General features: G+C 41.8%; 1 protein-coding gene across 1 annotated transcript in view; it reads right to left on the reverse strand.

Moving 5' to 3' along the window:
* LOC122540476 (solute carrier family 2, facilitated glucose transporter member 1-like) overlaps window positions 1-14,305 on the reverse strand; it is a 33,966-nt gene that overhangs the window by 5,482 nt on the left and 14,179 nt on the right. Inside the window, exons 3-8 of the mRNA XM_043676328.2 lie at window positions 12,057-12,217; window positions 7,296-7,536; window positions 5,870-6,032; window positions 3,755-3,942; window positions 2,564-2,668; window positions 1,008-1,109 (exon numbers count right to left, since the gene is read on the reverse strand). Coding sequence (XP_043532263.1) covers window positions 1,008-1,109; window positions 2,564-2,668; window positions 3,755-3,942; window positions 5,870-6,032; window positions 7,296-7,536; window positions 12,057-12,217 — 960 coding nt within the window. The remainder of the gene's footprint in view (window positions 1-1,007; window positions 1,110-2,563; window positions 2,669-3,754; window positions 3,943-5,869; window positions 6,033-7,295; window positions 7,537-12,056; window positions 12,218-14,305) is intronic.

Genomic DNA, 14,305 nt, shown 5'->3' on the forward strand with positions numbered 1-14,305 from the left:
TCTTAGCCCTGGGATCATTCCCATAAATACTTTCACAAATGATTAAAAATCTAAGCGCAACCACTAGGAACCACAACTATTACAGGCTACAACTAAAATCTATGAGTGAAGAAATGTTGCAGCCAAGTGTTCTCTCAAAATGATTCAAACATTTTACACCTTGTGATCTACCTTCACAGAAAATCTATTTTCTTCACATCATACAGTGCAGGAGGCGACTCCACCCTTCCTGTCTGTGCTAGCTCTTACCTCAGCCCCAGCTCCAGCCCATACACTCTGCATTTTGTTTCCTGTCGATTCACCACATTTGCCGAATTAGGAACATATTCAATTCCCTTTTTGTATTAAATCTTGGAAGTATTCCCATTTCGCAAACAGCACTCAGTAAATCAGGACACTGAGGAGTTGTATCCTGTAATCAGTCATTTGGTTGTTTGCTAATAAGGATACAATGATGTTATAGAATTTTATTCTTGGAAATTCAAGGCCACTGGACTGATAGTGAAATAAATTGTATAAAATCCACAATTGGATAAGTGTGTCACATTCTGTGCACGGAGGGGATTTGATGGGTTTAATTAGCTTTATTTTGTTCCACACATTCTCTTTTCCTTCAAAAATTACTTGGAACATAACCGCACAATTGAGTCAATTACTCACATCTCTTCTGATGTGACAGCTAACTTAGAGTGAACATTTAAATCCTTTTTAAATACAGCTGTTGACCATGAACATTTGTGGAATTAATTTCTATTAATTGCCTCGTTAATCAATACAAAGAAACACAACATTCAAACAAACTCTCACATACACACACTCAAACACTCTTACACGCATAGTTACTCATACACACATACAAACACTCTCACTCATGCATGCACACGCACACACACTCCACTCACATTCACACACACTTACTCACTCACACGGAAACACACACTCACATTCACACACACATACACACGTGTGCACACATAGGGATGAATCACTCAATAAAAGTCTCTTACCAGAAGGACAAGTGCAATAGTCATCAGGATCGCACAGATGGCCATCCCCGCCAGGCCAATCAGGTGCAGTGTGCGTCGGCCAGCGCGTTCCACCACAAACAGCTGCAGGAAATAAAGACGTCACAATGAAAACAGCAGCCTAGAAAAACTATCGGTTTCATCTCTATAGTGAGAGGATTGGGGTACAGGAGCAAGGATGACTTGCTGCCATTGTACAGGGCCTTGGTGAGACCACCCCTGGTCTCCTTTTCCATTTCTCCTGGGAGAAATATCTTCACCCAGAGAGTGGGGAGCTTGTGGAATTCTCTGTCACAGAACGCGGTCAAAGCCAAAACATTCAATGTTTTCAAGGGGTTAGAGATTGTTCTTAGGGCTAAAGGGATCAAACGGTATGGGGAGAAAGTGGGAACAGGGGACTGAATTGGATGATCAGCCATGATCGTATTGAAAGGCAGAGCAGGCACGTGGGGCTGAATGGCCTCCTCCTGCTCCTAATGTCTATGTTTCCATGTTACAAGTGCAGTGTGCTGTACAGACTGGCCTGAGGCAAGGAGCCAGATGTTTGAGCCAAATCTGTCCTCAGATCTCATCGATGTATCTCATCCCACAAGCTGCAAATGTGATTTGGGTGCCCAGAGGGTAGACAGTGTCTAATGTGGGCCAAGAACAATCCCCGGGAGATGGGTGAGGTTGTGCCAGCCATGACCATGGTACTGTAGCTGCACCATCCCAATACCATGTGGCAGTGAATACAGACCAAGGTGTTTCATTGGAGGCTGAGAGACCACTGCACAGCCATCACCATGTCCGGAGGAAGAGCTGAAAAGCCTAAAATGTGCCCTTGTAGCTCAGTCCCAATGAGTTCCCACCCTGAACCAGCAGCTAGCCAAATATTCCGTTTACCAGGGAGTCTAATATCTGACTTGGGGAAGCCATTGGGAATGTCAAAACTTCACTGCACCCCATACGGCACTGGGTACGGGACACAGGACACTGCACAGTGAAACAGAGGATTTCTACATCCATTCTACACTCAAAAACATCACTGCAGGAATCAAATACTACTCTAGATAATTTTATTTCCTCCACTCTGCTAAAAATGAGCAAAAGAAGCACTTTAATCTTCCCCAACGTCTGAAGAAATATTTTCTTTTTGTCTCTTGATGACTCTGACATCTGATGCCATGTACTTACACTGAAGCAATATAATAATGCACTGTCTGACAGCCCTCACTTTAGGGAGAACCTTCACAGATGAAACTTGGGATCGTTAATGCTAATGGTAAAGTCAACTGGAGTACAACTGGCCCCTCACCTCGTGTCCGTTCACATGTAAGAACGAGTAGAGGCTGCCTATATCACAATGAGGATCTCCCCAAACCGGAGTGATCCCATCTGAGAGCAGTTGAAAGATCAGTGAGCTTCTGTGGCCCAGACCCACTCTGAACTGATTGACCAATGTGGTACCCTTACAGCATCCTGATCCATGCTGGAGTTTAATTCTTAACCTTACAGCACAGTACAGGTGGGGAACTCAAGCATGACCGAGTACTTACCGATACAACAGTGAAAGCTGTGTTCACCACACCGGAACCAATAGTGGCATAGACAGGCTTCTCAACCCCAGCTTTTTCAAAAATACTTGTCGAGTAATAGAAAATCTATAGAAAGAATAAAACACATTTTGAGAAAACACTGACATCAATGATGGTCCTTTTGGCATTTACAACCACAAAATCACATGTTTTCAGAAGAGAGCTGTAGTGGTTAGCCAGCTGGACATCATAGAATATGAATTCCCCGATTGGAGCTGTTCATCTAGTGCAATCACGGAGCCCTGGCTGACAGACAGATGAAAAGGAGAGTGTCAGGGATACTGGCACTCTGGTACCTGACTCTGTATGAGGTAATACTGTAGTCAAGGACTCTCCACATGGAAATAAAGAGTGATTTGGTGACGGGGTATCGGCGTTTGTGGAGTTATTTCGTGAACCAAGCAAATTTCTGATCATTTGCACAAGTCAATGAATAATGAGAAAGCAAACACTTAGGGAACAGAACTTCAGTAAATGCAGGACATGATCAGAAGACAGCCTTGAAGGTTTGTTTGTAACTGGAAAGTGAAGCTCTGAGCCTTTGTGTCTATTCCAAGTTCTTATTTTCACAGAAGTGGCTCTAGAAACAGCCCAAGAATCTGGGTAAGGAACTCAGTGGGCTGTTACATTTACCAATTATTTTGTGGTCCCCTCACTGACCAAGTCACCAACATAAACCAGGGACTCTCCCTATGGAACTGTAGACATTAACACAGCCTGGCCTGTGTGTATCATTGTGTACGGCACAGGTCAGACACCATTCAGAGTTCTGAGATTGATTACCCAGTTTCCTTAACCAATTATGTCACTTGACTGAGGGCAAAAAAGATCATTCAAAGCTTTGGGAAGCTGGCTCCATTTGGAAAAGGGAGACTTTGAGCTACCAAAGGTTTTCCAGGTGATGAAGTGACTCGTCTGTTCTAGCAAAGAATACAAAGGCAAAGGACACACACTATTAATGTGGAAACTGAAATTACAAAGGAGGTTTGTAAAACAAAGGAAGGCAGTAGAAATAAGTTCAAGAGACAATGAAATGAACGTTTGAAGAGAATGAATTACAGGAAATGATGAGATGGCTGTGATTGGGAGCTGGGTAGCAGGAAAGGACAGACTGCCTGGACCGAACAGATTGCTTTGCTGGTGAATACTCACAGCATTGATACCGGACAACTGCTGGGACAACTGCAACACGATTGCAATGATGATGGGCTGCCGATACATCGGTGAGCGGAACAGCTCAGGAATTGTTACTTTCTTCTCTCGCATCATCTGCCTGCTCTCTTCCTTCATCTCCTGCAGGTCATCGCTCACATCGGTTGTCCCACGAAGCTTCTTCAGAACTGAAAATATTTGACAGCGTTATTTTCAGGAATATTAATTCACTAACCCATTAAAATTGTGACAAGAGTGGCTTTGTGTTTACTGAATTCAAGTTGACGTACTGGGGAGGGGATTCAGCTGACACGGAAATGAGCGAAGCCTAGGCCAATTTCCCAGGAATGTCAAAGTGGGAAAATCCTGGCGACTGCTCCAAGGACATGTGTAAATCTTCCCAGGATAAGTCAACATTCTCATCCTAAACATGAGTGTCCACTGAGTCACTGTCACTAATTCATAGATACCTTTATTTACAGGAACTGATGGACACCAATAGGGTTCAGGAATCCCAGACGAGATTTACCCTCCCCAGCTCTTACACTTCAACACTGCAGTCTAAAAACGTGAAAGCTGTATGAAGGATCAGACTTGGAATTACATCAGCTCAGTATTCACATTTCCATCGATACGCTTCTCAAGGCTTTGGGAAACCAATTTTACATTTTCTGCACATGCCAAAGGCAGCACCCTGGCCTGGGTAGGTTGACTTTGGGATGAGCATTTAAACTAAAGCTCATTCCACACATGCAGATTGATTTACCTGGTCACACCACTTAAACAGTAAGGATGACTGACTGATAAGAGTGTGCAAATTAGCACTTTATTGATTCCTAAGTGCTTTCAGATATGGAGCAGCTGGACAGCACTCTGATTACACTATTATCTTATCTGTATTTTTCTAATAGGTACCTGGTACAAGCCCAAACACAGAAGATGTATGTACACAATGCACCCTAACAAGCAATTGAGTACTGAGATCTTTTTTGCAAAACGGGACAGACTTGCATTTCCATAGCACCTTTCCTAACCTCAGAATGCCTGGTTTGAAGTGTAATCAAAGAGTCATACAGCAGAGAAACAGACCCCTTCGTCCAACTCATTCATGCTGACCAAGTTTCCAAACTAAACCAGTCTCATTTGTCTGCATTTGTCCCATATCCCTCTAAGCTTTTCCTGTTCATGTGCCTGCCCAACTGTCTTTTAAATGTTGTAACAGTACCAGCCTCCACCACTTCCTCTGGCAGTTCATTCCATACAAGCACCACTCTGTGTGTGAAAACATTGCCCCTGAGGTCCTTTTTAAATCTTTTCCCTCTCACCTTAAACCTTTATCCTCTAGTTTTGAACTCCCCGATCCTGAGAAAAAGACCCTTAGTTCCTGCTGAAGTTCAGAAGCACAGCTGCTATCTTGCACACAACAAGCTCCCAAACTGTGATAATGAGCAGTCAATCTGATCAAACACCTACCCCAAATCTCCCTCCCTCAACTCGAGACCTAGTGAAATGTAGCAGCATTGTGCACCATATCTACAAGATGCACTGCAGAAATTCACCAAAGATCATCAGACAGCACCTTCCAAACCCACAGCCACTTCCATCTAGAAGGACAAGGGCAGCAGATACATGGGAACACCATTACCTGGAGGTTTCCCTCCAAGCCACTCACCATCCTGACTTGGAAATATATCGCTGTTCCTTCACTTATACTGGGTCAAAATCCTGGAATTCCCTCCCTAAGGGCATTGTGGGTCAACCCACAGCAGGTGGACTGCAGCGGTTCAAGAAGGCAGCTCACCCCCACTTCTCAAGGGGAAATTAGGGACGGGCAATAAATACTGGTCCAGCCAGAGATACCCATGTCCTGCAAATGAATAAATAGAAAAAAATGTGGCTCAACTCTCCCTTGAGACACCAGACCCTGGTAAAGTTCCTAGGCATTCCTACAGCAACTAGCCAAGCTCACTCCCTCATTAGTGAATTGTCAACTGTGTTTTCTCACCTTACCCAGTGACGCATAAACAGATGAAAGCCGTTTTGCTGTAAGTTTTGTTAAATAGTTTGATTGCTCGGATAGGTGGTCTCTCTTTACTGGTGAAAGACTAAACTCACCATTCTTCGCCTTGCTCTCTTCATTCTTGTTGATAAGGAGGAAGCGTGGGCTCTTTGGACAGAATGGTAAAGCAATACACTGTAACAGTGCTGGCAGGAAGATAAACCCAAGCAGCAATGGCCAGAGTGATTCACCTCCCATAATAGAGTCCAGCCCAAAAATCTGTAAATACAAGGAAAGAGTATTTCAATTTAGTTACATCTGAAAATAAGGAGTAAAAACTATTCCAAGATTTTACAAGGACCTCTCTTATACTGGAATTGGTCTGTCTCTGCACCTTCTTTATAGCTGTGACTTTATGTTCTATTACCCTGAAGTACTTAAGTAAGGTATGGTTTATCTGGTTAGCAAAACAATACTTTTCACTGTATTTCAGTACATGTGACAATAAATCAAAAATTCTTAGAAAAATGAAATTGGGACGGGTTAGTTATGAAGCCTTTCACAAAGTCTCACACCCTGCTTAAATCTTCACTGTTACTCTGACACAGTGATAGTTTTCACTGTATTCTAACAGATGAAAGGCTTAACAGACAATCAATTCGTCAATGTATAATTTCAGTTACATCACACTGCAAATTTTTGCTATAAATTCTGTGTTACAATCGAGCCCTCTATTATCACCTGATGAAGGAGCATCGCTCCGAAAGCTAGTGTGCTTCCAATTAAACCTGTTGGACTATAACCTGGTGTTGTGTGATTTTTAACTTTGTACATCCCAGTCCAACACCGGCATCTCCGAATCATCTCTGATCCCAGGCTGATATTGACACCTCCATCCCCTTGCTCCATTTATCTTCTCGTGACATTTCTATGGCAGCTCTCTCTCTCTTGTATCTCTCTCTCTCTTGTATCTCTCTCTCTCTTGTATCTCTCTCTCTCTTGTATCTCTCTCTCTCTGTCTCTATTCCCCCTCACCCAGCAACTCGCTGGGTGGTCAGTGAAAATCCCAGAGGAAACAGACAGCCAGGTATGCCAGCAGATTAGGAGGATTCTTTGGAAACATGCGTCACTTATTTGTAAAATACACTTTGAATTTACAATGGCAGTAATTGCCAAATATAGGTCAGTGATTTTAGCTGTGACCAAGTCTTCTTCAGCTTGCAACTGGTCAGTAACAAATACCTGAGCTCAAAACAAATTACAGTGAAATATCAAAATTAGAATCTGTCTGTGAATGATGTGAAATTGCCCATAGTGTCCAGGGATGTGCAGGCTAGGTGGATTAGCCATGGGAAATGCAGGGTTACAGGGATAGGGTGGGGATGAGGGATATTCTTCAGAGGGTCAGTATGGACTGAATGGGCTGAATGGCCTGCTGCCACACTGTTGCAGTGATACTCTGGGTGGTTTGCCAAGACTATAAGAGATCACAGGAAATGGGAAGCAGTCCCACATTAGTATTGTCCAGATTATATTGCTCACCTGTGCAATCAGAATTCCAATGACAATTCCTAGCTGATGTAGAGTCCCGAGAGCTCCTCTCAAAGCTGTGGGAGAGATCTCCCCGACGTACATGGGAACAAAACCTGTGGTCAAACCACAGTAAATGCCAATAATGAACCGTCCCAGTATAAGCATTTCAAATGAGCTAGCCAGTTTAGAGAATCCCATGAGAGCAGCTCCAATGAATGCCAAGACATTGATCATCAGCATCGAATTCCGCCTGGGTTAAAGAGCAACAGAAATAGATCTTACAGTCTACAAAGTACTTCATCATGCAACAGAACAAGTTAACTTATCCGATGAAGTTTAACAGGACTCATTATTATAAATTGTCGTTAACTAGAAAGTGGATTGCACACTGATTTCACAGAATATTTTGGATCATTCATGACCAAGTTGATTTGGGGCAGCATTGTGGCTCAGTGGTTAGCACTGCTGCCTCCCTGCTCCAGGGATCTGGGCTCAATTCCTGTGTGACTGTCTGTATGGAGTTTGCACATTCTCCCCATGTCTGCGTGGGTTTCCTCCCACAATCCAAAGATGTGCAGGTTAGGATGAATTGGCCATGCTAACTTGCCCATAGTGGTCAGGGATGTGTAGGTTAGGTGCATTAGTCAGGGGTAAATGTAGAGTAATTGGGTAGGGGGAATAGGTCTGGGTGGGCTACTCTTCGAAGGATTAGTGTGAACTTGTTGGGCCAAATGGCCTTTTTCCACACTGTAGGGATTTATTTTTGAATGTAATTAAGAAATGACAAATTCACAATCAATCACTCACTCAGATTCACAAGTGACATACAAACAGAGCAGCAATGTTTTGGTATGTTTTTCAATTTATTTTCACACTTAATTAGAAAACAGGCACAGAGACAGACAGGAGGTCTGGTGTAAACTATTCACCTTATACATTCACAATCTCGATAAAGGAACTGAGGGCATTGTTGCTAAGTTTGTATGTGGCACAAGGACAGGTGGAGGGACAGGTCATGTTGAGGAAAATGGAGGCTGCAGAAGGACTTGGGACAGCCTGGGAGAGTGGGCAAAGAAGTGACAGATGGAATACAATGTAGAAAAGTGTGAGGTGATGTCCTTTGGTAGGAAGAATAGAGGTGCAGACTATTTTCTCAATGGGGAAAGGCTACAGAAATCTGAAGTTCAAAGAGACTTGGGATTCCTAGTTCAGGATTTCTGGAAGTTAACATGCAGGTTCAGTTAGGAAGCCAAATGTAATGTTAGCATTAATTTCAAGAGGTTAGGATACAAGAGCAGAAATGTACTGGTGAGGTTGTATAAGGCTCTGGTCAGATTGTAAGCAGCTTTGGACACTATATCTGTGGAAGGATGTGCTGCCCTTGGAGAGGGTTTGGGGAGGTTTACAAGACTGATCCCAGGGATGAAAGGCTTGTCTTTGAGGAGCGGTTGAGGACTCTGGGTCTGTACGCAATGGAGTTTAGAAGGATGAGGGAGGATTTTATTGAAACTTACAGAATACTAAGCGACCTGGATAGAGTGGACATGGAGAAAATGTTTCCATGAGTAGGAGAGACTAGGAACAGAAGGTGTGGCCTCGGAATGAAGGGATGATTCTTTAGAACTGAGATGAGGACGAATTTCTTCAGCAAGAGGGTGGTCAAGCTGTGGAACTCATTGCCACAGAGGGCTGTGGAGGCCAAGTCTTTGCATGTATTTAAGGCAGAGTTAGATAGGTTTCTGACTGGCAAGGGGATCAAGGGTTACAGGGAGAAGGCAGCAGAATGGGGGGGAGAAACATATCAGCCATGATCCAATGGGGGAGCAGACTCAATGGGCCAAATGGCATAATGCTGCTCCTGTCCCTTATGGTGTTATAAAACAGAGCAGAACAGGTCTTATAAACTGATGATTATCCACAGGATATTGAAAAGAGATTAAAACCTTTCTCAAACAGAAAGTGCTGCAGAAACTCAGCAGGTCTGGCAGGATCTGTGGAGACAGAACTAAAGCTAATGTTTTGAGCCCTGTGCTTCTTGTTCCAAACTGGCCCTTTATGCTGATCATGGGGAAGAAACTCTCAAGTCATGCCTCAGTGAAATTAAATTTAAACCCAATTGAGGTCAAATTGCTCAATAACAGAATTGATATTCAGAAGAAATGTACAGTGTCAGAAATGGATACCACGGGATAATGACCATCAAGTAAAATTCCTATCCTCTTAATGAAAATTTCTTAATCATGAATCAACTTATAATTAATAAATAAATATTTAATAGTGAGGTTGGTCAATAAAAGTTGAAGTTCACAGACATTCCCCTTCTGTTCTTTCCTCCCCTCCAGCCTTCCCCTACTCTCGTCTTGTTCATAACTAATCACATTTCTAATTCTTTTGAGATCTGATGAAACTTATTGATCTAAATCATTAGCTCAGTTCCTCTTTCCACAGAAATTGCCAGACCCAGAAAATTTCCAGCGTTTTCACTGTTTATTTTAGGTTTCCAACATCTTTTGTGAAGGTGATGATCAAAATTGGTAAAATGATCTCAAGGTAACAACTACTTAACAAGTTATTAGGATGAGGGATAACAGATATAATTACAGGAAGGTCTGTAATTGTTCATTACTGAGTCTGACTATCACCAGATAAACATTTCATCAGATTTACTGCAAGCTCAGTCTTTGAACAGGACAAGATGCAATGAACGATGTAAATGTTGAAAGCTGTTACATCGTGCTGAACAGCAGAGACATCCATTTCTCTCATATCTGAGCGATGGCTTTGATTGTTGACAAAATTCTGCTGTTTCATTCTGATTGTGCAAAACTGTGTAATCCTCCATTTGGACTGAATAAACCAGAGGAGGAACTAATTCCAATGCGTTGAACTGTAATTACTCAAACAAAAGCAATGTCATTTTCTAGTGTTCTGTTAGGAATAGAAACATAGAAACTAGAAACAGAAGTAGGCCATTCTGCCCTTCCAGCCTGCTGCACCATTCATTATGGTTATGGCTGGTCCTCCAATTCAGTGCCACATTCCACTTTCTCTCAATATTCTTTGATGCTTTTGAAATCTAAAAGCTCATCTATCTTTTTCTTTCATATATTGAGAGACGTGGCCTCCACAGCTTTCAAAGACAGAACTCCACAGGTTCACTATTCTTTCATGTGAAGAGGTGTTTCCTCATCTTAGCTCCTGAGACTGTGACTCCTGGTTCTAGACTCCTCAACCATGGAAAGGTCCTCCCTGCAGCTTCCCTGCCAATTCCTGCCTGAACTTTACGTGCTTAAATACAGGTCAATTTGAACCAATCTCTCATGGCGAATAATTGAGAACAGTCAGAAGTTGCCACACCAGAATGATAATATTCAGCCTTTTGTGAAAATGTACTTGTTAACTGCAAATATTTTTCCTCAAACTGCTTCAGGCTTTGTGATTTTGCTACGTCACAAATCAGACAATGGGTGATCAGATTAGGAGTTAGGGGACATCTTGAATGTATTAGAAATTGGAAATTTCATAACATGATTATTAGTGGAGTTGTGGAATGTTGTCAAAGGATACAGCATGTTATAGATCTGTTGAAAAGTTGGCCAGAGAAATGGCAGATGGAACGTAATCCAGACAAGTGTGAGGTGATGCATTTGGGAGGTCAAACGGAAGAGAAAAGTGTGTAGTAGTGGCAGAACCTTTAAGAGCATCAGTATTGTCATTTATATAAATGATTTGGATTTGAATATAGGAGATATGGTTAGGACGTTTGCAGATGACACCAAAATTGGAAGTGTAGTGGACAGCGAAGAAGGTTACCTTAGATTACAATGTGACCTTGATCAGATGGGCCAATGGGCTGAGAAGTGGCAGATGGAGTTTAATTCAGATAAGTGCGAGGTGTTGCATTTTGGAAAGGCAAATCAGAGCAGGACTTATCCACTTAATGGCAAGGTCCTTGGGAGTGTTGCTGAACCAAGAGACCTTGGAGTGCAGGTTCATAGTTTCTTGAAAGTGAATTCACAGGTAGACAGGATAGTGAAGGCGGTGTTTGGCACGTTTGCATTTATTGGTCAGAGTATTGAGTACAGGGGGTGGGAGGTCATGTTGCAGCTGTACAGGAAATTAGTTAAGCCACTTTCGGAATATTTCCTGCAATTCTGGTCTCCTTCCTATTGGAAAGATGTTGTGAAACTTGAAAGGGTTCAGGAAACATTTACAAGGATGTTGCCAGGGTTGGAGGATTTGAGCTGTAGGGTGAGGTTGAATAGGCTGGGACTGTTTTCCCTCGAGTGTCAGAGTCTGAAGGGCGATCTAATAGAGATTTATAAAATCATGAGAGGCGTGGATAGGATGAGTAGCCAAGGTTTTTTCCCTGGGGTGGGGGAGTCCAGAACCAGAGGGCATAGGTATAGGGTGAGAGGGGAAAGATATAAAAAAGACCTAAAGGGCAACTTTTTCACACAGAGGGTGGTGCGTGTATGGAATGAGCTGCCAGAGGAAGTGGTGGAGGCTGGTACAATTGCAACATTTAAAAGGCACTTGGATGGGTATATGTTTAGGAAGAGTTTAGAGGGATATGGGCCAAGTGCTGGCAAATGGGGCCAGATCAGTTTAGGATATAGCCTTAGAGTCATAGGGTTGTATAGCACAGAAATAGATCCTTTGGTCCAACTCCTCCATGCTGAGCAGATACCCTAAATTGATCATGGTGGGCACAGACATGAGGGGCACTGTTCTATGTTGTAAATATATCAATTGCACTGCAAAGATTACCTTCCAAATCGGTTGACAAACAATCCCACCGAAAATGATCCACACATACCACCCACTGAGAAAATGGCGACAGCCAGAGACCAAATGGTGGTGAGCATTGATGGATCAACAGATTCATCGTAACGTTGTATCCAGGTATAATTAATAAATCCTTCAATAACCTGAAAGATAAATCACCAACATTACAGAATGTAACAAGTGAACTATAGACACTAAATCCTTTTAGAAGTTTTTGACGTGAATTTCATTGTCATTAATGGAATGGACAACTCAAATCTGGAATAAAGTGTAATCAATGGCACCTTAGTCTGATTAAACGAGGTCATACACAAATAAATGGAATGCCAATGTCTAACATCCTGTTTTTAATAAATCTTGAGATAAACTTATAAAAGTATATCAGGATTGCCAAAGGCTGAACAAATAGCCAAATGCAAACATTACACTCTTCCTTTTGAACGGGTGTGGAGGGGGCCGGGTTAATGAAGAAAGTAATATGTAGCAAGACAACAAAATGGACGCTGCTTTCTGAACCTATCCCTCCCACTAGGTGGCACAAGTGAGCCATTTGCTGAAAATGATCCATGTCCTTCACCACAATACAGTGTTCTTTTGTGCTTTATCTACTTGTGTTGACAGAATCTGAGTTTCCATTTCATAAAAAAAAGGTCACACACAGTTGCTACCATTTTGGTTTCGCACTCCTCCCCAGCAGGACACATTGCTAATGTCTCTGGTTTCAGGTCAGGCTCTGATTTAACATCACAAAGATGTTGGCAGTTAGATAGCAGCCCTTGTCATTTGGCAGCTGCATTTTTATAACTCCCTGCTATTACTGTGCACACTCTCTCACCTATTCTAACACAGTAACAATTCTTGCTTTAACAGAAAGAACTGCTGTGCATTGGTCACCACACCCTGAATTTTAATTCATCAGCCTGTGTTATCTTGGTTATACTGGTGCTCTCATGTCTTTCTCTCTAGTTTCCAGGTAACTGCGTGAATGGAACTGTTTTCATTCTTTGGAAAATTCCTAGTCAAATACAATGTTTACTTTGTAACATGAAGCAGTCTACACAATCACTAGGACTCGCTTCCTCATAAATATTCATATACACTTGTGATTCTTAAAATCTAAATATTTTCATATTGTAAGAAATAAAGATAATCAATTCCCATTGGTCAAAGAGTTGGAAAATAAATGTTTTGGATTTTCGTATATACACCAAAACTTTATTGTGTACACATTGAATTTCTTCTTTATGATATCACCAGCAAGTTTCCAGGAAACTGGAGGTTTCTGTATTTCAGAAATCATCACTGGATGTAATTATCTTTTCTGTGTACTATTTGAGCATGTATATATTCATCTATGTTAAAGAGATAAACTACTTTATAAGGTTATGTGCAGATGTTTAACTTGAATGAGCATGTTCAGATGAGACATTGTGCTTTCGTGCACAGGACAGGAACTTGAATCTTGCCCAGGCTTAATATAAGGAATGTAAACTTGGGCAGACCCAGTAAATGTGTTTGTAGCTCAAAGCTGACCATGACTGACCATAACTGACCATAACTGGACATGACTGGTGAAAACAAAAGAAAATAAATTTGGAGGTTACTGTCTGCAATTGAAGGCATGTTTGTTTTCTTTGGAAAATGTTATTTCTGAATCAATAGTGGAGACTCATTCTGTAAACTATGATAATCTATAGTCTACTGTTGACACAATGCCTGTTGGAGGTAATGTACATTTTCAGCTATTGCTCCCAGTTGACTGTTCTCATTAGTAAAGGGGGCCAGTTATGATCTGTGCCGTTTCAACCTGAGACTATGACTGTGAATGCACAGGGACATAAACAATATGAGCCACATGAAGTGATGTTGCAGGCCCCAAAACAGCCACCATTTCATAAATATATCGAGGTGAATCCCTCTCATGCTGCCAATCTAATGTAACAAATTCCTCTATTGTTTCTAGCACACAGTTTAATTTGCTTTTTACAACGGATCTGTGACTCCTGACAACAATTATTTTTCTTACTCTAGGCAGGTTTAGAAGATATGGTTTTCTGTTTTATCTAGTAATTTTGCTTTTCGGAGTCAAAATTCTAATAATAGATCCAGATCATCGAAAGACAGTTGAACAGCAGCTGTATTAGACAAAAGATGTTGTTCTGAATTTCAGCAAGCTGTGATAAGTCTGTAATAAATTTAATAATAGTTTACTTTTCAAAGCAGGAATGTTT

The sequence above is a fragment of the Chiloscyllium plagiosum genome, unplaced genomic scaffold, assembly GCF_037043375.1.
Source record: "Chiloscyllium plagiosum isolate Xiang-an unplaced genomic scaffold, Cpla_swu_hap1 HiC_scaffold_37, whole genome shotgun sequence".
In the NCBI taxonomy this organism is placed as follows: domain Eukaryota; kingdom Metazoa; phylum Chordata; class Chondrichthyes; order Orectolobiformes; family Hemiscylliidae; genus Chiloscyllium; species Chiloscyllium plagiosum.